This window comes from Acromyrmex echinatior, chromosome 16 (assembly GCF_024713525.1).
Source record: "Acromyrmex echinatior isolate Ae372 chromosome 16, ASM2471352v2, whole genome shotgun sequence".
Lineage (NCBI taxonomy): Eukaryota > Metazoa > Arthropoda > Insecta > Hymenoptera > Formicidae > Acromyrmex > Acromyrmex echinatior.
Genome location: NC_141867.1, coordinates 5,718,891 through 5,737,723, shown reverse-complemented (window position 1 = coordinate 5,737,723; position 18,833 = coordinate 5,718,891). Strand labels below are relative to the sequence as shown.

The 18,833-nt window shown below is 32.7% G+C and overlaps 1 protein-coding gene across 2 annotated transcripts; it reads left to right on the top strand.

The window, feature by feature from the left end:
• Nucleotides 1-127: 127 nt before the first annotated feature.
• Nucleotides 128-4,106, top strand: Mlc1 (Myosin light chain alkali). 2 transcript variants are annotated; one of them, XM_011055817.2, is made up of 6 exons: nucleotides 128-251; nucleotides 411-438; nucleotides 1,685-1,993; nucleotides 2,258-2,344; nucleotides 2,656-2,723; nucleotides 3,615-4,106. In XM_011055817.2, the coding sequence occupies exons 1-5, from the start codon at nucleotides 249-251 to the stop codon at nucleotides 2,685-2,687; spliced, it is 459 nt and encodes a 152-aa protein (XP_011054119.1). In that variant the 5' UTR covers nucleotides 128-248; the 3' UTR covers nucleotides 2,688-2,723; nucleotides 3,615-4,106. The 2 variants fall into 2 exon arrangements, with proteins under 2 accessions (XP_011054119.1, XP_011054118.1); XM_011055816.2 differs by lacking the exon at nucleotides 2,656-2,723.
• Nucleotides 4,107-18,833: the final 14,727 nt, after the last annotated feature.

Below are 18,833 nucleotides of genomic sequence, written 5' to 3'. Positions count from 1 at the left end.
AAAGACATTCGCCAACTCTCGCCTCTCTCTCGTCGCTTCTCGAACTGTTTTTGGATCGCGGTGTTGCCATGCCCCGGCGTCGTCGATCCGGACCGAAACTCCTCTCGCAGATTTGGACCTCAGCATCGTTCGAGGGTGTCCTCGTAGCGCCATCTGCAAAAATAAAATGAGTAAATTTGGTAACACCGGGTATCACTTCTGGTTTAAGCTTCGTTCGGTCAACATCCACTGGTACCAGACGATCAACAATGGTAAGTTTCGATTCCTCTTTCTTTTTCGTGAGAATTTCTCTGGCAGCTTCTTTGTGATAAATTACAGTTAAATCGTTTTTATATAAATATGTAATATGATAGCGAGGTGTTGAAACGAATAACTTCAGTATAATAAAAAAATTTCCTTATACTTTTCAGGCAGACCTTAGCAGCAAGGATGTCGAAAGTGAGTAAATTATTAAATTGTTAATATTTTCGCATTTCGTATAAATCATATGGAAATAATGAAGATAGATTAATTAATTTGCATCGTAATTAGTGAAACTGTAAGTGATTCTATATATATAATTTCGTAACTTTAAGTCACGCAATTAGAAGGAAGTGAGTGAAATTTAAATAGAAAAAAAATAAAACTTCTGTGTTACCCAAACAGATAGTAAAATTTGTCAAATCACTTCATTAACTAATGACGTCATTAATATTAAAATAATATTAAATTAATATTAAAATAATAAGAGGGAGAGTTTTACTGAAATTATTATTCTTCATATTTCTAAAAATAGTTTAGCTAATAAAACAATCTCTTCATTAAATATAAATATTTTATTCTGTAATCATCATTGAATTGTTTAACAAAATTCTTAAAAACTAAAAAATTTTGATAGTTTTTGAAACATTTCATTTATTCTCCTTAACACGAGAAAAACAAATAATTTCTGTTGTAAATTATTTCTATTAACTTAAAGTTAAAGAAAATTTCTTCTTCTTGATCCTACTTATACTTGTATTCATTCTTTTTGAATAACTATTTTTTTTTATTAAATCCAATGAATTATATTGTATAAATTTTCTTCGCGGTATTTCTAATTGCATATTATGTTCCATTTTTGATGTTATTATTACATAACGACTAGGGATCGGTAGGTGGATGTGACCGTTCTGTAGCGCGTCAAAAATAGGTTGGTAGGCTGTTCTTATATGGTTCGGCGGGGGTAATCTGACCCACTACTTCCACCACCGACTTCTTCAATCAGCGGTGGGGCTTACCGCCTCTCCCAAAATAGAAGAATATTTTTGAAGATACGAACGCGGTATACTTCATGCCTACGATATTAACCCAGATTTCGGGCACATCGCATATTTAAAAACAATACCAAATACTCATATCCATATAGTATATACTCAAATAGCACACAGCGCTTACAAAGCGTTAACAAAGTGCTAAAAAGCACAAATAATCGCTTCTTTAGCGCTTTGCAAGCGCTGCTATGTTACTTGGACACACACACACACACACACACACACACACACACACACACACACACACACACACACACACACGATATATAAAGTTATAGCAAAATTCTTCTTAATTACAAAGATTTTTTTATCGAGAACGTTTGATCATCGGTAGATCTCCCTTACAGTATAGATGGAAAAGTGCATCAGAAATTATTATTTTTGTTAAAAAGGGGCAGAATTTGCCTTCTCCATTTACGACTCAGATGGCACCAACGTCATCGATGCGGTTGATCTTGGCAATGTCCTTCGCGCGTTAAACTTGAACCCTACAAATGCGACCATTGAAAAGTTGGGCGGCACGAAGAAGAAGGGCGAAAAGAAAATGAAACTGGACGAATTCCTGCCCATCTTCAGCCAGTGCAAAAAAGATAAGGAACAGGGATGCTACGAAGACTTCCTCGAGTGTTTGAAGTTGTACGACAAACAGGAAAACGGAATGATGCTCGGCGCAGAATTGTCTCACACGCTTCTATCACTTGGTAGAATTTCCTCTTTTTCATCAACAATTATTTACAACTTATAAAAAAAGACAATTCAAATTTGCTTTTTTATTTTTATTATATGCCATTATTGTATTATATAAATAATACAATTTTGTTTCTAAAATAGATATTTGTGTGCAGCTTTGTTATAAATAATAAATATTATTTTGCGAATATTAACTTTCAAAATATTATATTGAATTAACGTTTTATTCCTAAAAACATAAGTTAATATGATCTGAATGATCGCATTTATCGTAGGTGAACGTCTTAATGATGAGGAATGCGAAACAGTTCTGAAGGATTGCATGGATCCAGAAGACGATGACGGTTTCATCCCCTATGCTCGTAAGTATCATTTCGTTTTGGGCCGGGTATCATGAATGCGCCCCCCGAAATAAATGTAGAGTATCGAATCACCTGCCTCACATTGACATAGAATACATTAGTTTGAAGAAAAATCCCTATCTATTCTTTAAGACCCCTAAAACTGTTTTGTTAGAACTAGAAAGTTCCCCTTGTATATAATGTATAGTTGACGAACCCCTCGATTTGTAATATGGACGTCCGGTAACTTCCGGCAACATGAAGAGATCCCCCGGATTCGATTTGTTCCCACCCCATATCGTTTGACACTTCCACATTTTTGTGTTTCGCAGCCTTCTTGAAGAAGATGATGGTACTGTTGTAAGCAGTTGAGGTGTTATCGAGACAAAGATCATCCATCGTAAGTACACCCTGTAGCGTAATTCCACGATTGTTCGCCATTTCTTCATCTACGTCTTGTTTATCTGTCTCTATTTCTTTTTGTATCCATTAACATTGTCTCGTCTGCATTTTCCTGCTAAGCATATTCCAGAATTTATATAGGACGCAGCGTTGCAGCTCAACAGGGATGCTGGAAATCGATAACCCGCTTCTCGCGCAGAAACACGAACCTACGAAGGTTTTGCTCGCGCGCGGGGTCAATGATCTGATGAGATTATCAAGGAAAATTACATGGAATAAGATTAAATAATCAAGACCGATAAAAAATTAAAACAAAATGAAAAAAATATATATTAAACATAACTTTTTCTCTACAACTTGTGTTACAGCGTATTTTTAAATGAATTTTAATTTGATGTTTCCTTTATTTAAATATCGTGTGTACTTTAATCTTCGTGTTAAAAGATCAATTTATTAGATATAATACAATTTTATTATGCATTTTATATTAATTATACATAATTATATAAATTATATCTTCTACATACATATATATAATTTCCTTCTATTATAAAAACAATTTTTAATGTCCAAACTCTAGTATTTCTCTGCTACGCGAATTATTAATGCTTCTTTGTACATTATTTATGTATTTATTGCTTTTATATTTGTTGCTTTGCTACAAGAAAAATCTACATGGCAGCGCAAAATTGAGCACTGACTGCTATTTAAATTAGTTCTAGCTATTTAAATCATTCAGTACTTTTAGCTTCGCGCATAAACTAATTTTTTTTATCTCTCTCTTGAAATATACGTTTATCGTCTCTATGAAAATATGCTTATTCACTTATCAATGTTTCGCAATTTGCTCGAGCGGAATAATATATTGATCGCTCTATTTCGTTCACAGCGTTCCTTCGTAACTTGTGTGAGAAGGCAGCAGTAACCGATGATTAAGATGATCACTGTCAACATCTATCTGCTAAGCCATGTCGACGATGGATACATTCGCCATATTCGCTCGTCACATGCATCATTTATTTTTCATCTCTCCCTTCCTCGCTAAATTATGCGAGGATTCACTTGACAATTTGCATGTAATACGCAATACGATTCTGGAATTAGCAACATCAAAGTATCAGCATTTTATCGAAGAAAAAGGAAGAAGGTTCACAAATGTCGAGAAAAAGAAAAACAATACTTTATTTCGAATGCGTAATATTGTTATTTGATTCACTTTCATACAATACAGCGTCTACATTAAATTTACAGAATGAAAAAATATTTTAATATAGCTACACATTGTACAAAGTCAGATGAAATGGTCGGTATTAATTTACTTCTTATTGTTACTCTGTAATAAATTACTCCTCTCGAATCAACGGAGAGGATTAAAAAATTCCCCAGTGTTGATATCTTGAAAATCTGTTCGATATATTATGTGATATATATTACGTTTTATTTTAATATTAATTAATTCTCACGTGTTTAATACAATATTAATTTTCAAACAATTATAATTTATATTGCTTGTATATTATAAGATCTAAGCTTTAATAACATAAAATACTTTAATGTGATAAAATATAATGTCGCAAAGATCATCGTATTAGCATAGATTCTTTATTGCTAGCGTATAAGTCTGGTTATTTTTGCCTAACTGACATTTTCTTGCTCTACTTAAGCAATCGCGTGAGAAACACGAACAATAAACATGTCACTGCCGAAATCTATTTAAAAGTTGCATTAGCATGTTAGATTTTCTTTATTATACAAAACATAATAATAGTGTAGTCATTATCTTTTACAAATTTTAACGTGTTATACAATTAATACTGTCAGAACACTAATTATTCAAGTAAAACTTTTTCTAGTCATTCAAACTATTTTTGTAAGAAACACGCTAAGTAACTATAAGTAGAAGTAATATATAACCATAAGTACTTGGAAACTATCAAAATGTTTTTAGTTGTTTTAAGTCAAGTTTAAAGGATAGAACTGAAATCGATAAAGATAACTTTCGTGCAAAACCACGAGTGGAATTTAGCTGAACAAAATTCATGTGAAATTGTAAATAATGAAAACAATTAATCTCATAAAAATATCGATGTGGATTGACCATCATGAGTCTTTATAAAATTCTCATTGTTGATGTTAATATTAATTAACCACCAACATAAAATGGATTTATTAACTCTAAGTACTTATATCAATATCATCATGGTGGATTTAACATCATGGAGTGGATTTAAATCTTATGATGTTAAATTCATATTATATAGGTGTTAATATTAACACAATAGAAATTATATAATTACTGCAAATATTTTATAGTAAGCTATCGAATTGTTGTTTTTTTTAGTTGTTTTAAATCAAATTTAAAGTTTTAAGTCAAGTTTAAGAGTAGAATTTAGCTAAAGGAAATTCGCGTAAAATTAGAAATAACAAAAACAATAAATTTTATTACTTAAAAAAAAATCAGTATGGATCATTTAACACCATGCAGTGTCTATATAATTCTCGTGTTAATATTTAAGTATAGATTTGTAACTCTTGGTGTTCTTTATATCAACACTGTCATAATGTGAATTTTAAATCCATACTATGACAGTATTGATATAAATATTATATAAATATATAAATATATATATGATGTTAAATCCATATAGATATTTTTTAGAATGATACTATATCTTTGTACAACACGATTCGCGGATCAGATTAGATTGAAGTCGGGCAAATCCGCGCCAGTTCTCAAATAGAGAAAGATCTTCGACTGGTCTCCAACTATCATCTGTCGTGATATACATCTCTCAGCATCCATAGCTAGGAAGAGAATGACTCGATCGATAAATCGCGTTTAAGCGCGGATTTCAATCGCGCATGAAATCTTTCTTTCTCTCGTCTCTCATCATCATTGTACCTGCCTGATGACAGAGCGTGTTTGTTGTGGGTGGACGGACACGACGTATTCGTTCGTACGCGCTCGGCAGGCTTCGCTTACAGGGACAGAGGCAGGCGTGGGGCCACAGCTTGGTCCCGGCGAGCCGGCGGTGGCGGCTGTCGAGCCAGTCAGTTCAAACGCGTCGGTTCAAGCGCTACACGTCTCTCCAATCGTCCTCCGAATGGTGTAATTATCAGCCGTTTACTTCGCACCTTGTTTATTTTGCATCCTCTTGTCCTCGCTGTATCACCTCTCGTGTGCAAATCAAGGGGTCTAGTTACACTATTACACCGTCGGCGCAACGCGTGCGCGCGAGACGTTGAAGCGGAGTGCTTGAACACGGAGTGAGGTCGTGAGAGGATAGAAATCCTCTGGAGCAGAATCCCCTAAACGACCACCGCCTAGATCGTCGTAAAGGATGACGGACGTCCAGGCGAACCCGGGTGGCAGACTACAGCAGAGCGAAGTGGCCGCGGCGCAGCAAACAGGTTGGTCCCGCTTGTGGACACCTTTGCGCTTCCTCCTCCGATGTTTATTTTTGCGACCGACAACCTTGAGACCACATCCGTGGTCCACGGATACTACCGATTGGAGCAAACAGCGCGCGCGCGTTTTCCGCCATTTTGACCTGACTCTTGTAGATAGAGGATCTGATTTCGCGGAAAAAAATCGTTCTTTTCCGCGTCTCGCATTGTCCCTGCGTTACTGATCTTCTCACGCGATCATTAAAATGAGCTGCATGTCTGCGGAACGGCGTTCCTGATCCGTCGTGCGATGCAGCAGGTGCGGTCCACAAGAAACACGCGCGATATCAGAGATAATCAGTTATTGATAAATGATTTTATTTCATTCTTTTGGGAAGTTTGAGTGCTTGTCAAAATTCAGACACAAATATCCTCCATTAAATTTCTATCTGCAAATTATTTTAAAAGCGAAAAAGAGACTCATTAAAAGCGTATCTCTGCAGAGCATCCTCATTTATTAGCCTTCTAGAAACATCTACAAACAATTTTTCCTCACGTACCATCGTTTTATTTTAATAAATCGTTTTTTCGAGATATAAATTGAACTGAACGCATCAATCAGCTTTAATGAATCTTTTTCTGTTTATCTGATTCTCTCATCAATTTATTATCTTATGTTTATTCATTTTTGTATCGTTCATGACATATTATCTACATCTTGCTGCCTCACAGCGCGCATGCATATAACAATGTATATAATTAGATAATATATATGTTGATATTTACATAATTCATAATAATTACACTGAGTTTAAACACTTACGTTACGGAAATAGCTCGTAAATTTATTATATTTATCACATTTGTCATGTTTATCATTTATTCTTATCTTTTCTGTTTTAATATTGTAATAAAGATAAATTTTCGATTCGACAAAGATTTTATGGTTTTATCCGGAAACATAGTAGTGTCTCGGCGCTAAAGAAGCATAGCGTCATGATGCGTAAGACATACGTCTTATTTAAATTTTTATATATTTGAGTATTAAAAATGTTGAATAAATTTACAATTATCGAACAAAAAACTATCTATAACAATAACTTATATTTTATTCATTTTAATGTTATCTATTTTTAACTTTGAGACTCTCTAAATAATATATGCTGAAAGTTAAGCCTGTCACTTATCTCTTGATGGCAACAAGTATTTCCATTAAAAGTGATAGAAAAAACGTATCAGTATAAAAACGGGCTTTTATAAAAAACAATATATTACAAGTATTCCCATATGCAATCAACTATATGTATTAATACAATAATAATTAATAATCAAAAATTTGTCGAGGTTTTGCCAACTATCGTGAAAAGATTAAATACATTTTTATTAATAAGAGATAAAAGAAAATGTGAACACATAAAACAGACTTGTGATATAGAACAGATATATTTTATTCTAAAATATTGTATATATTATACTATACACAATATATTTATTCAAATATACAAAAATATGATACATTAAATAATTTTCCGATTATGTTTATATCATAGATACATCAATCGCATCTTCAATAAGATGGATTCTTGTTTACGAGTTGCATGCAAAACATATATAAAATGACATAATAAAATGATACTACTCTATGTGCGCTTGTCAGCATTAATTATTGTCGAAGAGATTCAAATGCATGACCACATGAGAACTAGCAAGAAATATTATTACAACGTTTTGCATAGATTTATGAGAAAGACTGTACGGTGGCCTCAACGTCTGGGGGCATTATACCCGGAGCGATGAGAAAATCCAGCGTGTAACATAGGATCGTATGACTGGGAAGCTTTTTTAACCGCCACTTTAATCTCAGCCATGCTCTCCTCCAATGCACTTGTACACAATTGGCCTCTTCTGCTGTTGAAATCAATCACGATACGGAAATCATTATGCGCGACTGTGGGAAAAAGTATTCGTTTTTTATCATCGACAAGCTGCAGAGAAGTTCGACAACAATTTCGCTATTGCCGTACTTGACATAGTTGTTTGTACATACCTGTAATCTACAATCTTATCTTTGGAACTTCTCTCTCTCTCTCTCTTCCTCTTTATACTGAGAGAAAATTTTTCGGTATTTACTATCATAATTACATGTTATCATAATTATGATTATTAATATTCTAATGTTAGTAATAATAACTGTATTTTTATAGTAATTATTACTAACATTATAGCAGTAATAATTAGAATAATTATGATAATTAATATGCTAATTGTTATGACGAATTCGATTGGACGCATTTAGTGCGCATTAAACACAAATTAACATAAAGATATGTTTATTATGTACATAGAAATGATTAAATCGTGAAATATTCAATATACTTTATTGTGCTGTTAGGTTAAATATGTATTTTATTTAGAATTCGAAATATTTGCATTTCATTTTTACATTCAGATTAAATCAATGTATAACGACTTTAAAATATTCACCAATGCGCACTAATGCGTCCAATCGAATTCGCCATTAGTAATAATAATAATTATACATACAGTTATTATTATTAACATTATAAAAATAATAATCATAATTATGATATCATGTAATTATAACACAAAAACTTTTGTTTTTGTGAACAATCGAAAAACTCTCAATGTATTATCTGAATTCTAAAATATGGCTTGACATTTGCCATTTCAAATGATTGCAATGATCAGCGAGAAAATTAAAGCGAGAGGAAAAGTTTGTTTCAAAAACTTTCGCAACCGCTACGTTCTCAGTTATTTCAAATCGTCAAATAGTCTGGCGACGCTCGTGCCGCAATTTGCTGTAAATCAGGACCGACCTACTATCAAATAGATCCACAAGGTCTCGACGATGAGTAACAATCACACGCAAACGACCGCGAGCTCTTCCCGCGAGTTGCAGCGATTTTTTACTCGAGAATACCGGTACTTTGTATTTACCGATTTATCGTTACGTAAATTTTAATACGAGATCATGATAAAAGAAATTGAAAACTTTGATCGTTGAATTTCAACGTGAGAGGTGTAGCTTCGTAGCAAACGGAGCAGAAAAATCGAGAAGAGGATCAGCCATCGCGATCGACCAATTAGGAAATTGATGATCATCAATGAGCTAACGATGTTTCGTGGGCGTGTAATTGTCGGAATTAGCAGGACTCGCCTCCGATGGCAGCTATGATCGAAACTTTAATCGGAGTGTTCTCATATGAGACGGTACTTTGGACAGACCAGGCATCCGCTGTTTGTTTGCCACTTCCAGATACGATCCAGGTCCAGGGGGGATTTCGCAGTTGTTCCGATTATCACGCAGATATGATATCGAAATATGTTTTATCAAACTAAAACTCTTCTAATTTTTCAAGAGTTTTTACGCCTAATTTTTGAAATATATTAATTATGTTATTTAAGTCACTTTATTTGGACAATCGTATAAAACTAATTTAAAAGATTGACAATGAGTCATAATACATATTAGAGAGACATAATCGCTATGCAATCTCAATCTGCGTGACGGATCTGATGTTAAGATCAGTTCTTCACATTGTTTATTTGGTTCGAACAGATCCTCTGTCGCTAGTCATTACACTTGAGATTAATGGCTCGTAACCAGGCGACGCGACGCGAGAACTCAGTGGAGTTACGTGAATACTTAACGTTGTGGCAGTACGAGGCCAAGGTTCTGCTTGTTACCCACGTCCCGCTTCGGGCCCTAACGCCCGGTAATTATTGAAACACGTCACATGCTATATTCGCGGACCCCAGTTCATCTAGCAGCGTCTACGTTTTTTGTATGTGAATAGAAAAGCTGCAATTTTTATTCAGTGTTTGATCCGATATACAGTTAGTAGATAGAATAATGTGAACACCTGGCAGATACACTACTTGTTTCACTAATAAGAAGTTGGTCTGTTATTTGTCTTTAATACAAACTTTCTATTCTTGTTAGATAGGATCATACAATGTTCAAATAAAAGGGTGTAACATTACCAATTTAACGTTATACTATTATACTATTATATTATATTATTAGTTATAATATTATGTTATTATGTTATATAACATAATATTTCAATTGTTTAAAAGGAGAAAATTTGTTTCTCATTCTACTCTTTAAAATTGCTCATAATGATTCAATGATATTTAAATTTTGCGATTACGCTAACTAGGAAAAATATTGAAAAAATTTGGAGAACAATGGGCAATTTTTGAAAATAAAATAAGAAGCAAGTTTCCTTTTCCGACACTTATACAATATCACTTATATAAGTAATTAAAAATGTACTAAAAGAATAGTACAACATTTCATTGATTCAAGCATTATATGACTGTATTCCAAGGATAGAATCTGGCAAAAGATGGACCAGTCTTCTATTAATACAGGAAATGTAATTCTCAAGTGTTTATATATTATTTTGTCCATTTTCTGTATCTTTTCATTAATCATTCTTCCAGTATGAATTGTCTGTTTTTCCTAGCAAGAGTAACAAGATATCAAAAATAGAAAATAAAGTATGTATTACATAATGTAATAAAATCTCATTACTCGATAAAAGTTCAATGTTACGCTGAATAATGTGCCTTTCGACAGGCTAGCACGAAGCATGCAATGGACGTCGGTTGATTTTCAACGCACGCGTTTCGAGCACGCTACCGATAATTATCTTCGTGAAGGAAGATGAAAGAGTTGAGCAAACTCGGAGAGTAAATTATGCCTAGTACGGTGCGCGATATCGACCAAACTCTTCGATGAAACGTCGCAACGACCTGCCGCAAATTACGAAACACCGGTATGTGGTTGGTTCCATTAGTAAGATCGTCTCTGTTAACAGTCGTACTTGAGGTTCAGCGACCGATTGAGTCCTATTGTTGCGAAAAGAGAGCTTTAAAGCGACGGACATTTATTCAACATTAACGATTCTCCCACCAGGAAAGGGCCTACTTTCTAACAGAACTCCATCGGTTAAGCGTCACGTTCAGGAGAACTCGGCCAAGCGATACTCTAGTTAATAGTGTTAATATCTGACTTTGGCAATGCATGACGTTTAATGCAAGAGTTAAAATGTCAGTTATTTACGCGCGTCTCATAACGGGAAGCTTTCAGAAAAAACAGCTAATATTGAATACCTTCTCAATCCTTTCAATTGCAGATTAAGTTGCAACATGTGTGTTTTCAAAGAGCAAATATTCGTTCACATAATTTGCTTGCTGTATTCACAATACAGAATGGACATAATACAGAATGGATTATTTATGAAAGATGATTTATTTGCGGTAGAGAAGATAGTTTAATTGAATACTTATCAACTTATTGCAGCTAATGGTTACATTTATAGTAAATAATTGCCAATTGCGTGAAACAACTTACCGTTACGTTACATCAAGGACATGCTCGCCAATCATATATCTGTCTACCTGTATACATGTAAATGCGAAACACCGCGATAACAGTTCGAACGTACACAGCGACGATTACGTCAGCTTTAAAATTATATCGCACGCAACATAATCGCCGGAATCGTTCGCGCAGATAAACGAGCATGCAACAAAGTATCTCTCGTAACGCATACTGATCTTGTCAATGGTTACACTTGTTACAATCGTTACAAGATACTTCACTTATCTCTATAAAAATTACAGCCACTTTCAGAAATTTATTTGCAACAATGAGCAATGTACACATGACATAAATAACATTTCCTGCAAAATGCACTTGCAAATTATCCAAAAATTATGTCATGATTAGTTAATATTATTATAAGATTCTAATCTTATAATAATATTTTTAATTAATTTTATTTTTATTAATTATATTTTCTGGTTTCACAATATTTTTTCTCTGTAGTTTTCTTTAATCGTTGACATTTTTCTTAATTGTTTAATTTAAAAAAAAAATATATATATATATATAAAATGAATTAACAAAGAAGTCAATAATACAATTAATGATACAATTAATAGGAATAATATATGTATAATTGATTATATATTTTAATTAAACGATTAAGAAAATTTACTATAGCTGTCAGAAAAAAAATATATTATAAAATCGGAAAATAAAATTAATAAAAATAAAATTAATTAAAAATATTATTATAAGATTAGAATCTTATAATAATATCAACTAATCATGATGTTATTTAGACTAACTTTGGTCATAATAATAAATGATGTAATATGTCATATCTCGTGAACGTGAGTTACAAGTATCTGAGACATTATGATTATTTGGATTTCACAATTTCAACGGACATGTAACGATTTCATATTTAATATTCATAATATGACTGTAGGAAATAAGGAAGTTACAAAACAGGCAATCGATGTATTGTCGTATATTTTACCAAAGATTGCATGTTTATGCACACAGGAAATATCTATTCATATAAAATGCATATAGGCATACATTATCAATCAGATTTTGTTGAATATCAAATTTGATCTCAAACATAAGCAATATAATTAATTATTAACCGTGAAATAAATTAACAAACTGAAGTTTACAGAATTTTAATTCATTTTAGTGTATTTATTTATTTACATATATTTTAAAAATGCGTTAATATATGTTTATTTGTTTATTTCTTATTACGATTCTTCATATGTATATTTTTTACATATAATAACGTAAATATAGACGTAAATATAGACGTAAATATAGAATAACGTAAATATAGTGCATACTTGTATAAATGTACCTCACGCACAACTAAGGTAAAATATAACTTAACAAATTTTTCGAACTAACAATCATTTTAGAACGCTATTAAAGAATAATCTTATCTTCGTCACGAACAAACTTTCGCACAAACTTAGCGTATAAGCTTCAGGAAGGCAAACTTTTCTTGCATTGAAAGTGCAGTATGTTGGCGTCAATATGCCCTTCCATAGCGTGTCTCGGTGAGGGTAAACCGGGAAAGGGAGCGCGTAGTCATACAAAGGCTTAGGTAAAGGGCGAGGGTAGAAATTCTACGAAGGGTTTCTCGGTGGTAGTAGACGCGGCAATCGATAATAAAACGACGCGACGACGCGCAGCATCCGTGCTACAGTGGAGTCGGTTTGCGTCGGACGTTTAAAGGTTTGTTGGATTGCGATCCTTTGAGAATGAAAAGGAAGCCCACGAGACACGAATTCTAAATCAAGATATCAATTCTGTATGTTGAAACGAAATGAACATTACAAAAGTGAACAAATTTACTAGGATATTTATAATTTTATTAACATCTATTTGATTAACAGTAAATTTGGACACTTTTATCATTTTTATCTTGTTTCAAAATATACGGAATCGACCCTCAGGGCCTCTTTCACCAACTTCTGGTGAAAAAATTAATTAATTTTTTCTTAAATTAATCGATCAATTCACAGAAGTGCCAACAGCAGTTTAATATGTATCAGAACGTCTCCTCTCTTTTCCTCTTCTAAGACAAATTGTGTTTAATTCTCACGTTGGCAATTGTGATGATTGTGTTAACCATCGATTAGTGTTAATCGGTTGGTGAAAGAGACCCTCAGTAATTAAAATACACTGAAGTAGAAACGTGAATATATTGTTGATAGTAAAATTAATGTCTTTAAAAATTATTTACATGCGTAATTGCACAAGCGTTTTAGCGTTATCATCAAGGATAAAAAATGGATAAGATATGAAGAGTAATTTGCGACATCAAAATTTATTTTTACATTTTTCGCAATGCATTTATCTGAGCTAACAGAAGAAGATACATTAGATAATTTCTTATAATTATCGTGAAGACCTTTTAAAATGAATGAAGTATTCCATATCGTGTGACACGTAAAATTACTGATTGTCTTATACGATTGCTCGATGTCGTTCGTAATGCGTTTAATAAAAGACAGTAAAGAGACAGTGAGCGTCTTTAATTTGCTTGAAAAGATCGATGGGACACACCCGTGGCAATTGTCATTATTGTATGTCGAGATGTCGAGGCGTGACCGATTGCCTGTGCATAGGATTGCCATTACGTGATATCGCCTTACCGATAATTTTACGACAAGCGACTAATGGACCAGATCGTCGTCTCGATCGCTTAATTGTTCGTGCCTTACTGACGCAACCGGCAGTCGCGAGCTACTCGCTATGTTAAAAAAAACTCTCGGTTCAATTAACAATCATTGCTATCTTTAATCAAAGATCGTTTTTGTGCAAATATAGACGAACGTGTGCACGTTACTTTATTAGAGGCATGATGAAACAACGTAGCTATTTTTGTTTATATTCTTTTTCAAAAAATCCCATTTGCATTTATGAACATGAGATCATAATTATAAATAATTAAATAATAAGAAATAAAAAGTAATTATTTGTTATAATTACTAATTTTCAATATAAAATCTTTCAATAAATATCTCCCCCCTCTCCAATTAAAAGTGACACATAACAATATTATAATTTTACATTCAATAATATAATAATATAATTATATGTGTTATATTATATTTGTACTGTTAAGACTAGATTGTTCCACCTTTTGATAAACTTTAGCTTACTATCTTACTCTTTCATTCTTTTATGTTCTTACTCTTTTACTCTTTTACTCTTTTATTTATCCAATATCCAAACTAGAACAATAATTTTGAAATAATGGCACGTTAAATGTTGTCGTTGAATTCAAATTATTTGCGTATTTAGGCAAGAGATCTTTCGATAGCAATAGATTCGTGCTAAAGATTCTAAATAGGAGTAGAGAGCGAAAGAGAAGAGCAAAAAGCGCGTGCGTGAATGCGTGCGTCTGTACATGCGTGATTGCATGACTGCGTCTTCATCGAATCCAATGGCTTTAAACAGGTATCTACCGGTCTACCGGTTCACGCGCCAAGAATAGCAGCGTGTCACCTTTTCGTTATCCACCGACTAATTCCAAACATACAATATAGACATAACGGCCTGTTTACTGATTATTTTACATTTGATTACTGTCTAAAATTGTTGTTATGTTATAAGATATCTCTCTTTAATGTTAAAAAAAAAGATATGACAAAAAGTAGTTAATTTCTATAGATAAATATATAATATTTTTTAGATACATAAATTTCTAAATAAATATTATATATTCTAATATATTCAATTGCATATTTACAACAGCATTTTCTAAGTTAAATAAAATATAAATTTAATCGCAAACTTATATGTTATTGTATATTATATAATATTATATAATATTAAAGCATCATAAATTAGATGGTACTTAAAATACGTATAAATATTTTAATATACTCGTATAAATATATAATTAGGTTTTTAAAAAGTTTCAAAGACATAAAAAAATAACATACTTATAATGTTGGCACATTGCTGATGGATGTCACTTAAGATTTTTTATATTTAGAAAATTTTATTATTATATACAAATTATTATGTAGAAACGCCTACAATCAAATTTCATGAGACGAATTATTATATGTGTTGAAAGTATAAAAAGATCGCGATCATAACGATCATTGCTTTAAATATTTGTAGAAATGATCTATTGTGACGTTGCGACATCAAGAATCAAACCAATTTCTTTTTTAATCAAAAAAGAAGTTTTTTTTCACAAAAGAGGAAACCTATGCAAAGTTAGAGATTATTAAAAAATGTATAGTAAACTTAAAATCTAAACTAATATTATGAAATATGAGAATATTAGATAAACCACATATTATCGCGTAATATCGCGTAATATTAGAGAACGCGTTAAGATTGCGCAATGTTCATGTTTATTAGTCTGCTAGGGAAGCCCGAGCATGCAGATATCAATTTTGCATCTCCTTAGCTTATCATATAATAAATATCAATGACGAGCTTTGTGACCACATAACGTTCACGGGGATAAGAGACAGGCGAGACTATCGATTCCCATCGGTATAAGAGACTGTCCACTGGACACGTTTCAAGAGGGAATCTTGCAGGGCTTCCGTGGGGTGGATTAATGCTCTTCGAGTAAACACAAGGCTGCTCAGAACTCTTACTCAAAAGAAAGAACTGTTTTCTTCTTTTATCTTTATTTCTCTTGAAACAAGTTAAAGCTTGTTTTTTGTAAATTTATTTACGAAGAAAATTACAATAAGTGGGGAAAAAATGTTTTTTAAATAGGAGTAAAAATTGTTTACTTATGAAATTTAATCGATAATTATATTTATAAACCATTTCTGTTGAATGATATAATAATTATTATATATAGAAATTATAGTTAAAGTCCCACCAAATAATATTAATAAACTATTTTTAAATACAAATAATGTAGATATGAGATATAATTATATACTAATGCATTAGTTTTTAAATATTTATATATTTTTATTTTAAAATAAAATAGTTCGCAAAAAAGAATTACTTGATGCGCACATTGGTGCTTCAGGCAACTAATAAACACACAAGTATGGGATGCGAAAGTTTATGATAAGCGAAAGCTTTACACTCTGTCGGTATCATATCACCTACTTTACTCGACTGATATGCGTTTTAAACATTTGAGCTTGCCGCAAGCTGTGCTTTCCTACTGAAGAAATTCCTTTATTGATCTAGTCTTGCTCTACCGACTGTATACTAATTCAATTATACCATACGTGGGTTTGATCACTCACAGTAAAAATTAATTCCAACAAAATTAATTTTATAAACTATACGAATAAATAATCAAAGTATTACATATGATTCATCTGGCACGAAAGTACAATCAGTGGATACAGAAATTGAATTTTACAAGTCAGAGCAATTACATTTTCCAAAAATATAATTTAACAAATGGAGAGATTATATTATATAAGCTGTAATCCCAGTTATTAAATTTTAGATTTATTATATTTATATATAATTACAAATGACATGTCAATGAAAATATAAATACACAGTAACAGAATTCGTAGTTATTAAAATTTTGATAAAAATTTCGATAATATGCCATTTCGTATTTGCTTCGCGATCTCACATTTATTTAAATTGCTTCTATTAATTGCGAACGATCGATTTTGCGTGACACGATAGTGTAGGCCAACAATGGAAATTCAAACGATCGTTCATCGGTGACAACAGTGACATGCAACCGAAGGGTTAAATCTATATGACAAAATCATCCTTGTTCCTTTGATTGTGTTTCATTAAGGCACTGATTTATTACAAATTATCTTCATAAAATATTTCATCATGCATATCTAAAATATATTTAAATCAAGTCGATATTTAATATAAATTAATTCCTAAAGACTTAATGATACAAAATGATTGGATACAATGGAAGTCAAGCACAGTAATTCTTGTGCAAACCAAACGGTAAAGAAAACAATTTATTAATCCATTTACATGTTTCGGTTCACTTTTGAGCCAAAAAAATTTTTTTGTGATTACATCATACTGTCTCTGAAGATGGCTCAAAAGTAAGCCGAAACATGTAAGAGGATTAATTATTAATAAAACTGTTTTGTTAACCATTTGGTTTGCACAAGACCATGATTCCTTGTATCGAACCATTTTATTTCAAATCGATATGTATTATATAAAATTAAAATTTTTACTTTATTTTAGAAAATATTTTTTCCTTAAAAATTAATAATTTTCAATTTTTAACTTTAAGGCAATTTTTACACATTTATTTATTTTACATATCAAAATAAAACGATATTTCAGACAATCATTTCTTGGCACTTAATAACAGCTAATCACTCAGAAAGATCATTATATATATTGCTCATCATATACAATGTATATGACAGGAAAATTATTAATGTGTGAATTTCCTATGTGTCACTGGGTCACGACAGTTATATGTTACAACAACTATATGTATATACATTGTAGATAAACGATTTCTCCGTACTAGCATTTTCACTCCTGCCGTGGGCAAGGCATCGATTTCTTAACCACGACATTAGCATTATACCAATTTCGCATAACGCTTAACAGCCGTCAAATTCTACGCTCATACATCTCTGTAATTTTACGTCCACCTGAGCAATTCGTAACCGTGCAATCGATTTTGCATGCCGCCTTTCATTCACGTTATCATCGATCCTGCAGATCCTGATAATAATCGAAAAATTTTTCTTCCAGGTAAGGGCAACAGGGTTACAGTCGACTTCTTCCCTTCAGGGCGTACGTCATCGCGCGAATAAAACACCGAAGCAAAGTCTCGAATCGTCTCTTTTCTTTGAGAAGACAGATATTACATTTTTCTCTTTCTCTCTCTCTTTCTACGGAGAGGAAGCGTACCGATCGATCTCGAACGGCACGTTCTGCAGACGAGATGCGGCGACTCCAAGACGCGACTGCACTCGAGACGGTCTGCTCGTCGATAGCATCGTAGTTGAGGCATCCATGGCGAGGGTTGTAACACCGAATGAATGGCCAAACTGTTTTCAGATCGGAGAAAAGTTAGGCCCCCGCCAACGAATAGCGATCTGTCTTGTGATAATTCTGAGACGAGGTAATACGACGAGGCGCAATGAAAGATCGACTCAGGATTCTCGGGAAAGCTATACCGACAACGTCTCACGGATGTCAAAAGACTCCAAGCGCCGGCCATCGTTGAGGGTTTTCCGCGTCAATATAATTAGCTTTTAATTCTAATTGCTAATTCGCACTAAAATACTTGCAATCATGTTAAACTATTTACCTGTTAATAACTGTTTTAGAAAATTGCGACAGGAAAATTATTTAACAATAGATCCAATGAAATTTTATCACTGTATAAAACTTGTCATGCTAAAT